The sequence below is a fragment of the Athalia rosae genome, chromosome 3 (genome assembly GCF_917208135.1).
Source record: "Athalia rosae chromosome 3, iyAthRosa1.1, whole genome shotgun sequence".
Taxonomy (NCBI): Eukaryota; Metazoa; Arthropoda; class Insecta; order Hymenoptera; family Athaliidae; genus Athalia; species Athalia rosae.
The window spans coordinates 19,895,090-19,916,776 of record NC_064028.1 but is presented as its reverse complement, the minus strand read 5'-3'; the positions used below and the strand labels follow the sequence as shown (position 1 = coordinate 19,916,776).

Below are 21,687 nucleotides of genomic sequence, written 5' to 3'. Positions count from 1 at the left end.
CTGAAAGCCAGAATTATCTACTCATGCAATCGATCGAGTAATCATCAAGTATTCGCTGTTGGGAGCAGAAAAATTAAGACATATCGATTAGTTTTAGTCGTAGACCCACTTTGATTCATTGCAATCCATGCATGGGTCGAAATATTCGAATTTCTCAATTCACCAGCGAACCCGAGCTTTGCTGGGGTCAGGTAGCCACGGGCGCGTGGTTTGTTGTGGAGCGTCACCTCTGCTCAGCCCCGAAGGTGACGTCTCACAACAAAGCGCTACGCTGCCTACTACCTGACTCCAGCAAAGCTCGGGCTCGTTGGTAAATTGAAGAATTCGAATATTTGGATGCATGCGTTGATCGTGACCCGTTTCACCAAAATCACACGATATAATTACGCATACTAGCAACTATACATATTTTCAAATCAACTAGGTATACACATAAAGTATATACCATAATTACAGATTATGTAATCGAAATAATTATTTACAAGGAATATATTTTCTTTTCATTTTCAATTCTCATTTTTTTTTTTTCCTTTAGCGCTTGATTTCGGTTGCGATATTCATATAATTTGTGTGTATACAAGTAATTATAATTTATGAATATATGTCCTAATTTGTTACAAGGAATTGCGCGCATTCAGATTTACTATAGAAATATGCTCGATAAGTTTATACGATTGATTGAAATTTTTTCTTCATTTCCTGCCACTCATTTTTCAGTATATAGGTAATTTTAGGAATATCATTAGTACAAGTTTGCGATGAATAATTTCTCTTTCCGATGCAGCTGAATTAAATAATCATTAACACATATACTCCGTAAAGCATTATTGTTATATAAATAGTCTTGTATTTCATTAATATATTATAGTTTCAATATGTATGTATTATGTTTCTTGGAGTTTTTTTTTTTCTTTTAATTTGCAACAAAGCAATGAAGAGGTAGGTAAAGGGAAGTAGTGCTGAAATATTTTCGCTGACATTGGTTGTTGTCAATTAGTTTTTTTTTTTTCTTTCATCAACTTTGAGGAAAAAAAAAACATTTTTCTATGAAATATTGTAATCGTGACGAAATGGCGCCACTTTTTCGATTGTGCGATGATATTTATACGTATATATAATATATCGTAGGAATTGAGGCATTTTTTTAATTGTTATTTTTGATTATCAATATTTGTTTTTCAGTTTTTGGTTTTTTTTCTTCGTTCTCTCGTAAATGCCTATGGAAGTATAATACTACGTCGACGACGGTGCGATCATTTCAAACACCCGGCGATTATTCTCTCATTTTTGGTTTTCTTTCTCTAATTTTTTTCTTTTCTCGCACGAATATAATGAATATACCCATACCATGCATCGTACCCAAACCTGGTGATTTCCTTTCCCCCAAATTGTCATGCAAATTCCATCCCCATTACGTACTCACACATTTTCCGCACTCCGATAAGTAGACATGGTGGTTTCGTTTTTCGTAATCACCGGATCCAAATGATTCCGATCTACATTCCGATCTACAGGGTGGCTTGACCGGGGCTAACGAGATCGGTACTCTCGACACGCGCCTGCCTCAGCCAATCTCGCAGATTTCTCGTCCTTTCCATGAGATTCGACGTCGTCCTTTCGACGTTTCCAACGCTCGTAGTGTAACCACTCGTTGGCCCGTATTGCGAAATTATATTCTGCGTAGTCGTTGTCGGCGGATGAGCTCCGGTCAATTGAGACAGTATATTCGACTGGATGTTCGGGGTGCCGAAGGCTGCAGGTGGGAGAAAAAAAAAATAGAAAAAAAAAACAAAAAAAGAAGAGTAAAGACACGAGCGTACACAAACAAATCACATATATACGCTTGAAAATCACCATCTTATCATCAATTGGAATTTTGATGTCCGATAAGAGAAAAAAGAAGTAGGGAAAAAGATATTGCCTCGCTTATCTGGTTCTCGAAATGAATCTAGTTCCGATTGAATTATTTGGTTTTGATTACCTTGAACGTTGTTAGCCGGCGTGGACAACTGCTGATAAGGTGGTAGCCAGCGTAAATCTGAGTACATCAATGTCGGAGGTGGGGGTACGCTGTTGTCCTGTCGCTTGTTCAGAACACCCCATATTTCACGAATCTCCGAATTTAGATTCTCGAGGCTCGCTATTATCTCCGTTGATTCTTGGTAGTGTTCGGACTTGCCTGTTTTTGAACAAGTTTTGAAAAAAATTTAACAAAAAAGTCATAACGAAAAATTTTTCAGGATTTTAAGTTTTTTCAACTCACCGATAAAAGTATCGGTCTCGAGATCGGTCGAACTGAAGCCACTACTCGCGCTGGAAATATCGCTCAACGTTAACTCGTCGCTCTTCGCTGTTTGCTCGTTTTTATTCCTCTTCGCATTCGCGACCCTTTCGAGGGATCGTTCGAGGTGACGCAAGTGGATAACTTTTTCACCCAGCAGACTCCTTGTTCGGTGCAAACTAACTTCCATGTCGGAGAGTTCGCGCTCTTCCTGAAATCGGACGTTTCAATGATTTTACTGACTTTCGTACGCGCGAGTTTAACGTATCGTACCTGGACCAGTTGCTCTAACGTTGCTCTCACGCTTCGCTGTTTCCAAGCCCTTTGTCTGCCCTGGAAGACATTGCGCTGTTGGTGCAACGCTTCTCTTGCTCTTCTTACCGAATCTCTTTCAACGTGGATTCGATGCCGGAAAAACTCGATGTCTGACGATGCGTTTGCCGGCGCTGTAAGAGTATCGTTGAATTTTTCAGATTCGCAATCGATGATCGTTAATTCGGATCGAATGATTAGACCGAAAATCAAAAGATCGAAGAAGAAAACTTACTCAAAGGCAGACCGAGCAGAAGGTAGGAGTTTCGGTCGAAAAGATTTGTTAGGCAGAGTGTGCAGGAAAGCGGTTATGAACTAATCAAAGTAAAGTCTATAGAATCCTAAAAATATCAGAATATAAAAGACTATCCGGAGGTGGAAGAAAAAAGAAAATAATGAAAATTTACACAATTTGTAACCAGGTGCGAAGGATCGAAAAAAAAAACAAAAAATACCTTTATCCTGGAAGGGATATCTCAAAGTGTAGGCCGTTTCATTGCTCGGCAATTGGTCCCCCAAGTCCTCCAATTTTTCCAATTGTTTTCTGATGTTTTCGACGGGATTTTCAACGTTGTTATTCAATTTCGATGTACTGGCCGCCTTCTTAGTGAATAACTTTTTCTTTTTCAATAGATTCGAATTTTGTTCGCTCGCTGTCGTCGTGTCGTCCGACTCTAATTTATTCTGAACGTTTTTCTGTACGCCAGAAACTTTCGGAAACCCCGGTGTCTTTTGACACGACGATGCACCTTCCGCTGTTTCCTCCGCGGCGCCATTCTCATTTTGATTTATATTGTCCGAGAGCTTTGAGAACGATTGCGTCTTTTTCAGCGGAGCTCTGCAACGTCGGGTTAAGGCCTATAGCCAGGTATTAGGGCGAATGGCATGGAGGAGATGAATGATAAAGTAAAAAAAAAATGAAAAAATATATATTCACTCGATGTAACATGGTGGTGCAATGAAGAAAGAAAATCATACGAGAGATACGGACAAGCGACGGGTGGACGAAGTTTGCGAATTCGAGTACGAACGATTGTATAATATAAATGAGGATAAACGAAGCGAAAGTAAAGACACGACGAAGTGCGGCGTGGAATCTCAGTCGTTCATCGTGGAATGGAATAACGCAACGAAACGTTGAGCGGAAAATGAAAAAAAAAGAAAAGCAAAAACCGCAACGATCGAAAGCCACTCACTTTTGATCCGTGGATTCCGTGCGTTCTGTTTTCGTTCTAGCGGATGTCGATCTCTCGGTTTCCGATGCGGTCGCGTTCGCCTCTTTCCTTCTGCTTCTGGACTCCACCGCCAATCGCACATCGTTTTTTAATTTCAGGTACTTTTCTTTGAGCGTTTTGTATTTGTCCTCCACCAGTCGTTTTTCGCAGCGTATCGTTTCGAAATCGACCGAGTCCGGTCTGACCAAACGATCGCTCTGCTTCTTCATCTCTTTCTCGAAATCTCGAGAAAACGAAGCTCGCATCTCTTCGAGCCGTTGCTTGTACTCCTTTCGCGCGAGATCTTCCTGAAAAATTGAAGGACAATTAAAAAAACGTCGCTCTCGTGACGATTATTTTTGGAACGGTGAAACGGAGGATCAAAAATGAGGGGATGAAACTCACTTCGGTCCTGAAATCTCGCAATATTTCAGCGAGACAGATCTCGTGATCCTCGGTGACTTTTGAAATCTTCTCCCTCTGCTGCATCCGGAGTTCCAAGACAGTTTCCTCGAATTCTTGTTCCAATTTTAATTTCAAAGCTCCGATTTTCACCCCGTGCTCCTTGCCCAGGTCGAGTTCGGCAATTTTCAGACTCTTCTCTTCGTCGAGAGCCTTTTTGTACTCGCATTTCAGCTTCTCGATCTCCTGCGTCCTGTGCTCCAGCAGTTCCTTCTTTTTTTGCTCGAGTTCGATCTTCAAGTTTTCCAAAATCTCCTGCTTCTCCTTCTCGTAACAAGTTTCGAGCTCGCATCTCAGCTTGTTCAGTTCCTCGACCCTTATCTTGTCCATCTCAGCCACCAGGTTCCGGATCTCATTTTTTTCTCGCTCGCTCATCTTTTCCCTGAGCTCCTCGAGTCTCTCCTTTAAACTTTCCTCCAGGTAGCCCTTCTCGTCGTCGAACATGGCTTCGAACTCGTTTTTCGTGTCCTCGTATCTTATCTGAAAATCGTCTTTGAGATCCTGCAACTCCTTTTCGCGTTCCCTTCTAACGCTGGATTTCAAAGTCTCGAAATTTATCCCTCTGACTTTCGACTTTTCGCGCTCGCTCCTTGCGGCCTCGAGGTCGTGTTTAATCTTCATCAGATGATAGGCCTCCTCCTTCTCCTTCTGAAGATCGTTCATCACCCGAATATCGGACTTTTTCATATTCTCCATCATAATTTCCTTGCTCCTCCGGATCTCCTCGAGTACGCTGGATCTCGACTCGCCGCTCTTCGCGGTATTGCCGCTGTCGTTGTCACTCTTCGACAGTTGATCGATATTCTTAACGTTCTCAAATCTATTCGCTATATAATCCCCACCTCCGTCCGTGTCGCTCGACCTGTCCCTGGATATTTGATGGAAGTGTTCGTTCTCCGTAACGTTTTCGACGAGAAATCTCTTGGCCACAACCGTGTGCTGTTTTACGGTAACCGGTAATCTCTCCTTCGGATGATCCTTCTTCGGTTGTTCGGGAGCGTCGCGTTCGTCGTTTTTCGGGGGGTCCGAAGTTTCGGGCCCCGAGGTCGAGGGAGGCTCGGAATTTTTGTTCGTCACGGTAGCCGATATTCCGATGTTCGCTTCCGGATCCGATTCCGTGTCCCACTCGTCCTCCGATCCGGAGTAAGTGAATTTTATGTCCGCTTCCTTCTCTAAATCGAAACGAACGCTTTTACGCTCCTCCTCTACGTGCCTGTCATCTGTAAGCGGATTTTCGTTGGAGAATCGCGGCGATTACCGCCTTACGAATTACAACTAAACGCGACGACCGTTACAGTCCGCGTTATTTAATTAACTAGGGTAGATTAACGCTATATATCAAACTCACCGTCTTCCGACGTTTTTTCACGTAGTATCGACTTGGGCCGCTCGCCGACAACCGGGGACGGCTCTTTGTCGTCCGCCGATGGCAGCCCGAAGAAATCCTTCTGCATTTCTTCGTCGAGACTGGGGGTGACGTCCTTACTCCTGTTACTCTTCAGGAACATCGAGCCGCCTCCGCTGAGCGTCAATTCTTTCAGCTGACCCGAGCGTCTCGGGTTCGTTTCGGGATTCGGTTTGTCCGGAAGGTCGTCAGATTTGGTGAAAGAATTTATGCTGAGTTTGTCGATGTCGATGATATTCTCCTCGGAGCTGAATTTGCTCGAAAGTTGTTCCCGATCTTGTTCGTATCTCGGACTGAGTATTTCCGATCTTTTCAGAATTTCCTCTAGATCGACTTCTTTTTTCCACGTTTTCGACCGCTCGTCCACTTCGTCGTCCTTCGCCGTGTCCAGTAGTTTTGGACTTTCGTAAAAATTCGGATCTTGGAAGCGAAGATTCGTGTAATCTCTGCTCGCTCTGTCGCTCGCCGAGCTGAACGAACTGTCGAATTTCGAGTCATTCTCTTTCTTCGGATTGACCGTTTTCTCGCTTCGAAACTCCTTCTTCCTCGCGCCCAGTACGTCGCTCTTCGATTTTTTCAACGGGGTTAATTTAGCGGGAAGTTTCGTCTGCTGATGCACGACGGGCTTTACCGCTTCTTTCGGAAGAGTAGCCTCTTCGTGAGACTCGAGATCTCTCGTAGTCGTTTTCGAATCATCCTCTACAAAATCAATCCCACCCCCGTTACGTTCGCGGAACTCAATTATTTTTTTCACGAATGCGAAAACTTTCTCAATGAACGTCCCAATGCCTCCACCGGAACTTACCGACACTCTGTTGACGATTTCCGGCTCTCGCGTTTTCTACCAACTTCTTGTAGACCGAATCCAGGGGGTGTTCCCAGGTGGTAGTTCCCGTCGCAGCCTGATAATAATACCACGCGCCCGTTGCCTCGTGGAAACACGGGGACCATCCCTTGGGCAAGGCGGCCATAAGGCCGTCCTTGGCAAGGCCCAAAAGGTGGGGCTCGACCTCCGGGTCGATTCCGAGTCGGGTGGCATAGTCGAGAACCTCTGCGTGGGGTAGATTTTAACGGTTGTTTGTAAACGTATACGTAAGACAGTGAAAAGACTGGGAGGAATGATATCCGGTTGAAACGAACGAGAAAAAAAGAAAAAGAAAAAAAAAAAGAAAGAATTCCAATTTCAGGTTGAAAGACGCGATTAAAAATTCTATCAAGGCTGTTTTGACAGGTGAACGAGCTCAGGGGTGGTTGACGTTGGTGTGCGTGTCCGAATGCCGCCAGCTGTGAGTCCGGGAGAAGTTTTTAATCAATCCTGCCGCACGATATACGGTCGGTAATATTATTTTTTCCTGAATCGAAAACCCTCCAGGAATTACGGCGGATCAATGATCGAGCTATTATTCCCCGAACGGGGTGGTCATCGGATGAACAAATTTTCCCGCAAATCGGCAATATTTTAGTCGAGAGAAGTGCCGGAGTCGGCGACAGAATTTTCCCTGCAGTGCGGCCCTCTATTGATTTTCCTCGCTTCCGAACCCGCGTACGCCGTATTCATCAGAGGCTCACTTGGAGTAAATAAACAATAACTTACACGTATGATGTAATGTTACGGCTCACTGAATTTTACACAGACGATAGAATATTTTCAGATTTTTACGCCACTCGTGAAAATTACAGCTCTCTTTCACACGTGCCTTTTCTCGAAATCAAACGACCGAGCGATCGATAATAATTTCAGATTAGATAAGCGATTACCGGTGTTACCAAATTTGAGTGATTCAATCACCCGTTCAAACGTAGAACGTGATCTACGCTTCTGTCGAAATCGTGTTTGCTCGAATATTATTTTTTTTCAAAACACGCGTCGTCGGACGAATTTTTTTTTTACTTTTTTCGACAAACTGGTAAATAAAACGTAAACGAAGCGAAATGAAAAAGTGAAATAATTCGTCACCTACCTTCGTGCGAGGGATGCGAAGATTCGTCGAATACTTCCCTGCAGACAATAGTTGTCGCACTCTCCTGGGAGACACTCATTTTCAAAAAGGGATTACATCACAGCGGTATTCGACTCGTCTGTATTGTGCGAAGGATAAAATGATTTTACAAAAAATTCGAGAAAAATTGACATTTTTCCAAGCGCCTGGTTCCTCGCTGCGCGACCTCCAATGTTGAATTCAACTTGAATTCACTCCGAGGAGAAGACTATCGGAGGCGATCGTGTCGCGACTGTTCCGCTCCACGATCGACCGACAAACTAGCCGTTTGAAATTGATTTTTTTTTTACTCGTTGTTTTTTTTTTTATTTTCAACACAGATAACACACCGCGTTACACCCCGGTCGGACAACCGCGAACACCTGCATCCAGTAAAACTTCGACTCCCGGTAGGTTTCCGAGGTAGGAATAAAGGACAGGTGTTACCCTGCTATTTTATCGCGTCCCGGCCGAACCCCGTTACGATCCACCGCGCTCCAGGAGGGGGACGTACGGGTTCCTCGGGGATCGATACGGTTTTACCAACAGGTGAAATAACCAATGGCCAATAACTGTACCGACGAAATTACCGGCCATTTTTTTTTCGCATCCCTTGTCACAACCCTTGAAAAAAACATCCGATCGATCGATCGATTTTTTTCCTAACCGTCGTTCGATTTTTTTGCCTCTTTAATTTTTTTTCGAAAAATTCCTCGCTCGATCGGACAAAAACGTACTCTATAGTTTCAGCGTTTCGTGTCGAGAGGGCGGCATACAACGGTCTTTTGCACCCTTAGCGATGTCGGTCGGTAATGATTACGGATTGTCATAATTAATTTTCAAATTAATTGCATAATTCATGTGCCACGACTAATAATGATTCAATTATTTCGTATAATTAATAGAAATTCAGGGAACAAACGCTCTTAATTTTGGCGAGAAGTATTCGTAAAACGTGTCAATCAGTGACAGTTGTACCCTTGTCCCGAATGAAATTCTAATGACGACGGGGCTAGCGGGTTGATTCGGAAGAAATTTTCGTGTAATGAAAAATTGGCGAAGCAAAAAAGGAGAGGAAAAATGAAACAAAGTAAATTCCGACGCATCCGGGGGGTAAATCTCGTTGCATCGTTGCGTGAGCGAAAAGCGGGTTACGCGTAATATTCGATGGGGATTAAATGAGTGGAAAAAAATTTCGCCGCCGGTAGAATCGAATGATAATGACGTAGTGCATATCATCCGCAAGAAATCGCCTCGCCGCCATACATGATTCAGTAGGTATGCAAGTACCGTGATGATTATTTAAATTCGAAAAATTTATTCAACTGTTGGGTTTATTTAATGGTCGCGTAAGAAAAATAAATAAAAATACCAACGATTTGCGGTAAAGCAATGAATTCGTGGAGCGTTTTGATCGTAGAGAAAGAATATGCAGGGGTACGCGATGGCATAAGCGAGCTGTATGCCATGCATCGCGCATGAATTGCGAAATGAAAAAGTATTGTCGCGGGGTAGCGTGTTACCCGGCGCCATTTTGTTCGACGATATCAAAATAATACGCACTGTAGAATATCGAAGACTACATATTATTAATGAGGTGCATTATGTTTATTTTTGACGATAGGTATAGTACATTATTATCGTCAAATTCACGATCTCATTATTTTTTATAACACCAGCTATATATCCGACTAACGCGCGCCCGTGATCGCGGCTTCGTATTCAGAATTTGTACTTTTTTTATTTCTCGTTTATACATTTATTTATATTTATTCTCAGTTTTGTTCCTTTCTGTTGGGATTCCGTACGAGACAACACCGCGGTTTATCGAAAAAAAGGTTATACTATAGCAGATTCATCGCGAATTGATTTGAGAATAAATAAAATAAAATATGTATCAATAACTGCATTCAACCCATATATTTTCTTCAAATCTCGTAGTTTTTCTTCAATTCGTTGTTCTGATAATACCTTCAAAATTGTCGAATACGCTTCCAAAGTTGCACGGTACGGTGCAGATGTTTTATAAATTTTTGTGAAAATCTCTTACGTTTAAAAAATAATACAACCGTATAAGTTACAAGGTATATTTTATAATTCAGACGTCTAAACGAGAATCGTCGAGATCTGCCGATCGTCAAAGGTATAATTTTTATCACTTTTTATGTCGACGATGCTCAGGTACATATTCACGTAAATGATATATTGTACAATCTACAGCAAAGAAATCACACCGCCTGCCCAAATCTTCGATTGAAATTACGAGAACAAGTCAAGCGATCCACCGTGATTCGCGCCGCACCCCTCAGCTACACGCTCCCGAATTATTACACGTCGTGCCCATCTTTAGATTTTTCTTTCATCCTTCTCCAAAATGAGCGCCGGCTTGGGTACCCATCGCGAAAGTACACCCCACACTACACGGCGAGGCGAGATTTTCCCTATTTTATTTCAACAATTAATTTTTTTCCTTTTGCGATAGAAATGATTTGGGGGCGACTGCGAGTGAGCCCCGTGTTCCACGGCTGATGTTACAAGGTTTCAAATTCACACGGTGCACAACATCAGCGTCAGCATCCCCCGTTTTTCTCTCCTTTGGTTCGAAACTATAACCTTATGTAACAAGGTTACTACGGAGGGTTATTTCGTTGAATAAATGTCAGTCACGTGTGACATGGCGGTTCTGTGCTACGATCGGTAGGTATACAGCTATACACGTATATGTATAATAAGGTGAGAATTTAAGGGCGGTCCGGTAACGTCCGTGCGCATGGGGTGGATACCGAACGAATTATGTACAATGTTAGAAATTCAACTCGCAAAATACCCCATGCACTAACGTACACGCGACGAACCAACGCCCATGTTATGCGGACCCCCGTTCTTCCAGTGACGCAAAAACTGGGCCAATATTTGGCGCAAATCAAAATGGCGCTTGCACAACTCGAGCCGAAGATAATATTTCTAATATCCCCGAGCCGTTTATACGCTGAAATTTTGTCACAAGATTACAACGCCCGTTAAGATTACAGCCAAATAGATTTCAACACGTAAAAATCAGCTCCCATAATTACGATATATATCAAATCTAGCCGTGCGGGGCGGTGGTACGGATATCATAAGGAAAATTTCATTTCGCATCGATAGACGTACGCGATCATCTTTCGCATATTATACCGCGGTATTATATACGCTGCGCGGATTAATTATAAAAATATTTATAGGTATACGTATGTAATACATAGGGGCGAACGAGAAAATAAATAATCTAGAGCTATGACGATTGAAGAATATCACGCCCCTCATACATAAGAAAATCAAGCGAAGATGAAAGAATGCGTGGTATGAATGAGAAAAAATTTGGAGCAAAATTGTAATTTTCGTTTGAGAAGTGCAGCGTCGCGGCGGAAGAAATTTTCGTGTATATTTTACGATAGCGTCTATAAATATGAAGTAAAATATACGGGTAGGTGTATCTGTATATCGAGTCGCGTATAACAATCATTCTTCGCGTTACAATCTATAGGGAAGATTATAAGTTGACGGGCGTGAACAAGGAAAGTTATATATATATGTAATAATAATAGGGGTGTAAATATATGCATATATATATATCCGCATGCCTTTGGTGGTTGTCCGCCATTTTTAATAAAGTCTCGCCCACAATAACTACCCCGCTACCAGTAGCGTGCAGTAGCACCCCTCTTGTTATATAGAACTCATTTTTAGCCGAGTCATTATTGAGAAACAGGGAATTTTGGTTCAAACCGCGACGGCGTCGCGGAAAAGCATCTGCAGTGTCCTCAAATACATATATATATACATAATATACGTATATACACCCACCTATGTACATTACGCAACAAAATGGCATGAAATATACTCGAAGAGCATTGGTAAAAGTGAGGAGTAAGAAAAAAGGAAGTTTTTTTTTTTTTATTTTTTTACTTTTCATGAAATAAAATAAAATGTAATCTCAAGTGTCACCGAGTGCGCGCGGACACCAGGCCTAAAACCGCGCAGATCAAGGGGAGGAATGAGAATAAAAAAAAAAAAAAAAAAAAAAGGTGAGAAAAAAAAATAAAACGAGAAAAGTTGTAAAATAATAAGAAAAAGGAAAAATGAAAAAATAATACCTAAAATGAAGTAAAGAAATTTTCCAAGAGCGCCATTGCGACGGCAAGACGTCCCGACGTCCAACAACGACGACGACGACGATTTGTACTCCCCTCCTCGTTCGGTTGTACTATTATACACGCGCATAAAGTTAACTACATATTTTTTAACTTTGGATTATAATTTCGAGTATCGCAAGAGGTCAGACTTCCATGTGTGTTCAAACGGACCCGACATACTCCATAAAATTCTATATCCGCAGAGTCCAATACGCCTGTGAGAATTGCAGCTAAGAAAAATCATAGGGTTGAACGCGACAGAAGCTACTTTTCTGATAATATTCTTCGACGTTCCATTCCTCGTGTAATTTCAGTGCCTAATTATTGTATTATCCGCGAATCATGCAGGCGAATCGTATGGCGAGAAAGAAAAATACGAAATCCGTTTCAGCGGTGAACGATTGAAAAATTTTGATTAGATGCAAAAAGCTTACAAAAAATTAATTCTACCTACATAAAAAGTGGGGAAGAAGATGTCGTATCGGTCGAACCCTTTCACGACCTTTCGCGTTTTCCGATCTACCGTATATCACACCTTATCAAAGTCACGATAATTAAACGAAAAAATAATTGAATGAACGACAGAAAATTTTTGCAACCAATGGATACATTTTTGGATAACGCCGTACGAATTTTCAAAGAATGTTCATCGGATCTAGGCTTCTTGAGTCGTCTGATCCGTTTCGCAATTTTCGATGCTGACTTATTTCCTCGTTTATTCTTCTCATCCGAAACTAATTTTCGGATTTCTTGAAACGATCTTGTTCAGAACAAGATGGAGTAAAATAATCCGAACAACTAGACACGACAAAGTTTGTTTTTTCCAAATTTTTGCACGATCATTTTTCAGGCCCAGCCACGGCTGTAATAAAACGGCGGCAAAGAACACATACTAGGAATTTTTTTATCATAAAATTCACAATGAAAAAGAATTAAATATTCGAGAAATGAATGGGTACGCGTTTTTACAACGCGAGTTCTTTTCGAAAACAAAATGATCGTCGTATACTCGAAAAAGTGTGCAAGAAAAACGATTTTCCTTTTTTCGATTAGATCTACATCAAAGATCGAAAATGACACTTGATATACACCGACATCCTCTCTATGAATTATGTACAAAACGTTTTTTTTTTTTTTCGGTTTCCACCGCGGCCATCACGCGTCGTATAGGACGTTAGAAAGATCGGAATCTAAAACGAGGTATAACAGTTCCATTCACATGTAATAATCACACTTCCATCGTATAGTTATAACAGCTTTTAGCAGATGTTTGTTCCCACAAGCCGCCAACAACTTCAACGATTTAGATTTTTATCTAAATCCCTTGTTAGGCGGTTTTTACAGCATCCTCTACAGCGTTATTCCCGCAGCTCCGAGTGGTGAAAACGTAAGGGTTGTTCGAAATTCAAGTGTGCGATATATTTTCTTTTCGTTAGACTTCCTCAACTTTTCATTATTCCAGGGGTGGGGAGTCGTTATGCGCCTGCTATAATTTTAATTCCTCAAAAGAAGAGAATTTTTCTCAAATATCAAGATTGAGCTTTCACGCGGATCGTCGAGTTCAACGTCGCAAGTCGATTTCCGCATCTGCGCTCGATCCATCCGCTTGTATCCGGGATAACTTTTCGAAAATTTTCGCCATCGAAACTTCATAACTATTTAGGAGCTTCGCCAGGGTGGTTGGAATTTCGTTCACCGATATTACTTAGAAATTTGTAGACAAAAATTTTTTTTTTACAGCTACTTTAGCAACGGTTTTCTGTCGTACTCGTGAGCATAAAGAACGGAATCTCCGACTTCTCGCACAGAATTGTATAAAATTATGAAAATTTCTAACCCACAAACGGTGTCGTCGACTCGAGGTTTTCGTTTGCTTTTACAAGTGTGTACGCGCCAACGTGCAATTTTATCATCACATATCGCAACACGTGGTGTATAATGCACATTCCAGTTGAGAAAAAAAATGTAGTAACACGCCCGGTGAAATTACGTGAAACTATACATAAGGAGAAGAAAAAAGAAAAAGTTATAAAAAATGTATATTTTCCGAGCAACAATCTACAAGGCATATACCTGCATAGGTACCGGTGTACGTATATACGCATATATATATGTATATATAATATGTGCACGAGGAAAATAATTGCAAGTTCTGTTGGCGAATGCTTGAACAGTTGTTTTTTATTCTTTTTTATTTTTCATTTCTCTTATTTTATCATTATTATTATTATGATTTTTTTCGCTGTTTTGCCGCGCGAGACAAGGAGGGCCCATACCGCGAGGCGTTTTATATATATACCTTACACGCTATATAGGTACACACGCGTGTATACGTTTACGTATGTATATATATATATATATATGTGTGTGTACATATAAGTTCGTTTCTCGAATGCGACTGAGTTCCGCCATATAAGCGAGAGTGAGACAAACGCATCCAATTAAAAAATATTACACATTACCTACCTACCGACGTTAAAATGTATTTACTGTTTAAAAGCAGAGAGCGAGGGGCTCCAGGGGTGGGTTTGGTTTCCCGTTCTCGCGAGCGCGTATAGTATACCGAGTATTGTGAGGGGTCCTGGGCGAACCCATTCAGACGCTATGGAACGAACATTAATTATTAAATTCGTAATTAATCGCGAAAAAAAAATTATAGATACGCGCAGTCCACGCATTCTTACGACGTGGCTATACGTCGTACTTTGATTGTCATCGCGATATTTCCATACCTCTTTACAATTGTTTGATTCGTTTCGATAATTTTTAGAGAGGAGTAAATAAATTTCATTTTCCGATGAGCGGAGGAGAAAAATAAAATAGAATGATACAATTTTCGGTGCGTAACGCGCTTTATATAAATCACAATTCGACGCGTATTGAGATTTTTTTTTCTTTTCAATACCTCTTATTTTATTTCGTTTCGTTTTTGTTCCCCGTATTTTTTATTTTCGATACATCTTTAGCTTTTTATTTTCACGTAGGTACGTATATAGAATAATGTACGGTATCTCTGAAATTTCTGTTAATAAAATTTTAAAAGCTTTTTCTATATAGAGTATAGATAAAAGTGATGCTTTGTTGCCGGCGCAGTGCAGAGTTGAGTAAAACAGCATTTTATACAGTTGAACGATTCTCAGTCAGTGAGCTCGTGTATATTATAGAAGCTGTAATATGTAAGAGTACGGTGTACGTGCAGCGATATGAATCTACTTTTTCAAGCGTGAGGAGAAAAAAATCAAATCAAATAAAATAATTGCGAAAGATACGGTATTATACGTATATTAAAATTTATATCATAATTAAAAGTCACATATTTCCACATTCGTCACGTTCTTACATCGCTCCACATATATACGGAATCACCCGCGCCATAATTTATATACTATCAACGTATTACGCGATACGTACAATAAATTTTTGAAATCATCTCCTACATCTTACCGAAAATATTTCAGTCTGGTGAAAATTTTTTTTCGCAGTTTCCTTTCTTTCTTCCCTACGTACCTACCCTTTTATGCGATAAACGTGTAGGATTCTTTGGAAAAATCGCACCGCGAGAAATGGGATATTTTTTGGCGAGACATCGGGCGGAGAGAGAGAGAAGAAAAAAATCGGAAGACCCGCTGCAGATTCGGTAGGTATAAAAAATCACCAAACACGCGACGCGTCCGTTTCCCCGGATGAGATGAAAAGAAGAAGTTTCTTCCTCGCATAATCGTACGCGCGCTGCACCGGAAGTGGAGATTTTTCGGTCTCGTACTCCGAAAGGGTGGGAGAGAGGGACGACGAAAAAAAGCGAAATAGCGGAGGTGAAAAACTTGTAAGTTATACGCGCACGTGAAATGGTTCGCGAAGTGTATTATGGTTGTAATTTTAAACGGCGCGGGAGATCGATTGCTGAAGAGACCGATATTGGAAGTGACATGTTTTGAGCGACGAATCCATTTGAGCTTCTTTTTGGGCTACCCCTTTTATATTCCCACTTTTTGATTTCTATGCGTTTATTTACCGCCGTGGTTTATTCCCACGTGCTGTTTAGGGTCCATCTCGTATTACCACCCCCGCTTCGTGCGTACCTATACATCGCCCGTAAAACATCAACATCGCCTATACATATATGTACAATATACATAACCTTTTTTAACATGGGTAGGTTTTAGGTACCACACATATTATCGCCATTCTGTTCTCTACACTCTGCATCTCGACGTTCATCCACCGGAAGATATTTTGACCGCTAACTCGACAAATAAAATATGTACGTACGTACATATATGTATATACACTCATACAGGTGAGTACCTATGTACCTGATCATGTACCTAAAAGTAATCCACATACGTACAGATTTTTCGATTTTTTTTCCCTCTCTACGGAAAAATTTAATTTCAGATCCACACCGCGACGCGCAGGTATTTCGATATCCGATCATAGGTACCTGCAAAATATTTTCTCCTTCTATCCGTCCCTAATTTTCTTTTCTCTCCATTTTTTTTATCGTCTTCTTTCACTCCACTTTATCTATCTCGCAGCGAAAGCATCCCAATTTTTTATTTCGATTTTCTAACGGTGGAAGGAAAAAAAAACAAAAAAAAAAGTAACACGCACGAGAGGATGAGCTCGTTCTTTACAATGGGGTAGAGAAAATTGTTCGGTCACTTTCTACGGTTTCGATCGAATACAAATGGGTATTATTTACCGCAAATTCGTATAATACTCGAATCCGAATATCATCGTCGCAAATATCGTGTTAAATTTCTCCTGCCTGCTGCAGCTGATTTAATTATATTCTCACGATCTTTCGTTTTTGGTTTTTCTCGTCTCTTCAGCTGCATCTGCAGGATCGAGAGTGCGTTCGTGGAAAATTCAGAACGGAAATCGACGACCGGAAGATGAGAGAGAAGCGTAAGAAGAAGAAGAGAGCGTTCTCACCCCGAATCGCAGGGAGAAGATCGCGACGATAAGAGGAGTGAAAACCGCGATTAATTTTCGGGATTACCTGAAGTTGGTTGAAACGAAAATTTCCCTGTCGAAGGATTGAGCGCACATTTCTGTGTATATATGCGAGAGACGACATTAGATCCCCAGCCTTTCCTTGAGGGTATGAATGAGTTAATTAGAACAGGTAGAGAGGGTTTGCTTTCTGTTTGTCCAAAACAAAGACTGACTACCTTGTCAAAACGGAACCAAAATAAAAACCATTCAAACATATCGCGCTCTCTTACACTGCATATATATATATATACACCATATACTGTATAAACGTACGTATGTACCAGATATAATATAAAATACGTATACCGTGCGATGAAACCAATATTTTATTTGTCCTCATCCTCATTTTTTTTTTTCGAAGAAAATAACAAGAAAAAAACGAATAGAAGAAAAAACAGAACAGAAAATGAAAAGAACCCGAATGAGAAGATGAAAAATCAACGGAAAAAAATCCGTACATACCTAGACGAGGTATAACTTTCGACGGCCATGAGATAAAATTGACATCTGCACTCCGTGTTTTCCGAAAACTGGAAACCGATACCCGTTTACACCGAAGGTGAAATGGTGCATGGGAATAGGTGTGCAAGAAAAACGATTCTCTAGGTATACCTAGATAATAGAGAAGACGAGAAACCAGAAATAAAAAATGGCTCCGATTGATCATCCCTGCACGCTGTATAGATCCTTGGAAATGTTCGCGAAGGATATTCGATACACCGGAGATTTTTTTTAGCGGCTCGTCGGCCATTTTGACTGTGCAAGGTACGAGGTGAACGTAATCTAGTAATTTTCGAATTTGTTAATCTTTTTATTGGTACATTTATAAGACTGGCATATTGTAATATGGCCGGTAACGCGTGCCACTAGAGTTTCTGTAGTCTAGATTGTGCTCTTTCATTTGCAGAATACAGCTCCTAGTGACGTTTCCGTTTTTCTTTTTCGTTGTTTTTCTGATTCTTTTTATTTTTATTTTTATTTTTTGTTACCTCCCTTCTCTACGTACTCCTTCTAGGTTCTGTGAAGTTTTCCCGCTCGTTTTCCTCTTTCTCTTTCGTTTTTTCTTTTTTTTTTTTTATTCTTATTTCTTTCGTTTTTCCCTTTCTCTCCGTACCGCAATGAAGTATTCTTTTCCTCTTTCTCCTTTAGCTCCCCGTCTTCTTCTACGTTAATTGAAAAAGACGATATGACGACAACGACGACGACGACGACGACGACGACGAGAACGACGACGAAGTCGTACAATAGTCAGACATCAAAGGGAGCTATACTTGTATATATTTCACACGCAAATAGTCCTATCGTCGCGAAAACTAGATAATAACGTACATAGGTACGTACGTACACGGAAAACCAGATGGCAGAAAAAAAGAATATCCGAAACTCGCCTTAATTTATGCACGGAATAATTTCTTAATTGCAAACTAGAGCAGGTACCTCCGATGGAAATATCCTAAAAAAATCTCCGATCAAAATTTCAATCCATCTGCGCCGTGACGATTTTTAAAATTCAATAAAACTAATCCTTGAAAATTAACTAAATTACTCAACAACGAATAATCCCAAACTTGGCGTGATCGATGACAAAAAAAACGTGTTTGATTTTCGGAGAAAATATTTCAGATATTGGCCTGGAACTTCACCTGTACACGGACCACATCGCGTACGCGTTAAAATTGTAAAATTTCTGCTATGAATATGTTTAAATAAAAGTGAATAAATGCTGTCACATATACAATTCCCTCGGTGTATGTGCATGCCCGTATGTATATGGATGCGGTAAATATGTATACGTATAAAGGTAGGTGGTGGATGTATATTTGGACGTGTCGTTGCATACATTATCTCCCTGCGGGCACCCATGCACAGTTAAACCCAGGCGGCGAGAACCGGCGGTATATACAGAGAGGAAAACGAAGAAATGATAAAAACAAAAAAAAAAACGAAAAGAAAAAATCGGCGTAACAGAAACGAAAAAATGCAAAAAAAAAAAAAGGGGAGGGGGGGAGGGAAAAGTAAAAATAAAAAATGGAAAAAACGGAGGAAAAAAAAAAGGCGCGAAATAAAAGGAAAAATTTTTTCTTTGCCCTCTGATTGGCGGTTGCCTTGGCAACACCCAGCCTCGTCTTTAATTATTTCCAGACACTGAGAATCGAACGAGGTGCTGCTGGAATAGCCACAGCTTGCACACACACACACGCACACATATATTTCCATTTTCACGCCGAAGGGGGATTTTATATATTGTGATAGCTGCTGCCGCGCTGCGCTGATACAGCTGATGTGCAGGTAGACGACGGAAAAAGCAAACAAAAGAAAAAGAGAAAAAGGAGAAAACGGAGAAGAGAAACAACGGGAGAAAATTAAAAACCAAAATTCAAATCAACGTGAATCAAACGATTAGAATTTACGGCGCACCACTCTCAACGTTGATTTTCGCAAATGAAAAGCTCAAAAGCACAGCGATAAGTATTTTACGTTGATCCTAATGATCGACGGAACACCGATAGCACCAGAAATAATGAGAAAAAAGATTTTGATCCGAAGACGATTGGTTCAAATGCGCCCCGTCCGGATTGCCCCGAATAAAGAAATGGCAGTTACGAACAGAGTGACATTTTTACTTTTGTTCTCAATGTACCGTTGACATAAGTCAGAGTCACGCTCGCATCGCGGGTAGATAAATGGCGTGTGTGTACGCACGCGAGAATCTTTGTGTGGAAGACGAACTGAAAAAAAAAAGAATCTAAAGACAATCGAGAAGACATTTTGTTCGCTCTCATCGTGAGAAAATGAGAAAATTTTCATCCACTGAACGAACACGCGACAACGAAACAACCTCGATCCTTGGATATAATGACCATTTTCAATGGCCATACAAAATAGTTGAAAGTGCCATAAGTTGCGCGTATCCTTCGCTTGGCGAACGGTAAAGCGAGGCGAATTGCTTGAAAATTTTTTCTACACACGTATCACATCGCAGGTTCATTGTCATTTTTGTCAGTCTTTCTTCCTATTATTTTTTTTCTCTTTTCAAATACCTACCGCGAGTTTTCATTACGATGATACACGTCACGCTTGTACTTGTTTCGTTATCCCTTTCACGAAAACCATCCCGCGGTGCAACATTTTACAAACTTGCTTTTTTTTTCTATTCTCTTTTTTTCTTTTTCTTTTTTTGTTTTTTTTTTTTGTTTGTAACGAGAGACAGTACGGCGATTCTCGAAGAAATCAAAAACTGCACTTCAAGGGACTTAGCGCGAAAAAAGGTTTCGATGCAGAATGGTTCGTCGAAAAAAATAAAAACGAGAAAAAAGAGCGGTCAGATTTCTAAATATCTGGTAAACATTTGATTCGGATGAATATAAGGGAGACGGAGGGAAAAAGAATAAAGAAATTTTCCATCGCGCGACCCGATGTTAGATGCAATTGACGTGAAAAGGTAGACAAGTACATAATGCGCGTGACCGTACGTGCGGTTTGACCCTTGTGTTCCGATCTTTTTGCCGCAAGAATTTTTTTCTCCTCTAACTACTCTTCTTACAGGATTTTCGCTCAAATTTCAATACCCGATTCACGGAAAATAATTAACCAACAAACAGACGTGTGAAAAGGTGGGAAAATAGAATTACAAAACGTTATTCTTATATGTGTCTATAGTAGAAATTTTTGGAATTTTTTTTTCCTCTCTTCTCCATCGTTCGATTTTGCTAAAAATAATTTTTTCTTTTTTCAACAATCGTGACGAAAAAATGTCGACGAGATGAATCCGCGCACGTCGGATAATTTGGACGGAAAAATTGAAAAAAAATTCATGTAGTGAGATATGAAATTGACGAAATGAAATTTGCGTTACTTAATTCTAGTATATATTTTGATATTGAATTTCAGAGAAGCTGAAGAAAAGCTCGAGTTATATTCTGGCACGCGGGTGATGAAAATCTAAACCGGCGCTTGACGTCGCCTGACGTCGTCGTCTGGCGTGTTGAGACGAGAAAATTGAAAAATTGGTTTTCAACGACTGACACCGTTAGAAGGATACTGCCAATTTGACTTTTATATAAGAAAATCTTATTTCTCAAGCCAGAAAAACTTCGTGCCTTCGATTCAATTTCCCACCTTCAAATCTCATACATTTCTACGTACGTCTGTTACAAAATAAAATAAAAATATATTCGAATAATCGACAATTTCAGCACAATAAATCACCTCGTGTCATGCAGACTGAGGAGATCGATTCACACAATTAACCGTATAGCGTGAACAAATTTTTTTTTTTTTTTTTCCCGTGTAATCGAAGCGTATTTTAATTCAACTTTGGAAGAGCCCCTATGCTCGGATTATATGTCTATGGTAAAACAACACCGTGATCTATTATACAATAATTGATGCTATCGAAATATGATTCCAAACACTTGCCTAAATCACATATGATGAGAGAGACGCGTCGATAATTAGACGGTATTAAATATCATCGCTCTGTTAGTCAAAAAACCAATTTTCGCGTCACGTATCCTTCTTAAACCCTGAAGTAAAGACGATCCTACGTACGATGATCGCGATCACATATTTACTCTTATAATCTTCTTGTATAAAATTTGGAATCTCGGCTCTCGAAAACTACGTTAATAAATTTTTCATCCCAATCAAAATTATTGGAAAGATTTTGTCTCGTTCACGGGGCGGTTTTTGAACTCTGATTTATACAAGAACGGTTAGGCCTACGATCCGGCGGCCGGCGAGTTTGTCGCCCGCGCGTTACCGTCGCCTGGAAATCTTTACCTGAACGAAATCTCTGCATTACAAACCCTTGGGTAGATTTTTACAACCACGAACCTTTGGGACGTCTATTATGAGCAAA

At 40.5% G+C, this 21,687-nt stretch overlaps 1 protein-coding gene across 1 annotated transcript; it reads right to left on the bottom strand.

Moving 5' to 3' along the window:
• Nucleotides 1–530: 530 nt before the first annotated feature.
• Nucleotides 531–8,190, bottom strand: LOC105687323 (centrosomal protein of 164 kDa-like). The gene is made up of 10 exons (XM_012402881.3): nucleotides 7,636–8,190; nucleotides 6,480–6,725; nucleotides 5,618–6,373; nucleotides 4,213–5,489; nucleotides 3,790–4,115; nucleotides 3,049–3,431; nucleotides 2,555–2,727; nucleotides 2,264–2,492; nucleotides 1,982–2,179; nucleotides 531–1,753 (listed from the first exon to the last, which is right to left on the bottom strand). The coding sequence occupies exons 1-10, from the start codon at nucleotides 7,712–7,714 to the stop codon at nucleotides 1,509–1,511; spliced, it is 3,912 nt and encodes a 1,303-aa protein (XP_012258304.2). The 5' UTR covers nucleotides 7,715–8,190; the 3' UTR covers nucleotides 531–1,508.
• Nucleotides 8,191–21,687: the final 13,497 nt, after the last annotated feature.

Coding starts and splice junctions, on each gene's coding strand:
- LOC105687323 (XM_012402881.3), bottom strand. CDS start 7,714: ATGAGTGTCTCCCAGGAGAGTGCGACAACTATTGTCTGCAGGGAAGTA. Junction 2,728..3,048: donor ATATCCCTTCCAGGATAAAG/GTATTTTTTGTT, acceptor ATACTCTTACAG/CGCCGGCAAACGCATCGTCA. Junction 2,493..2,554: donor CGTTAGAGCAACTGGTCCAG/GTACGATACGTT, acceptor GTCCGATTTCAG/GAAGAGCGCGAACTCTCCGA.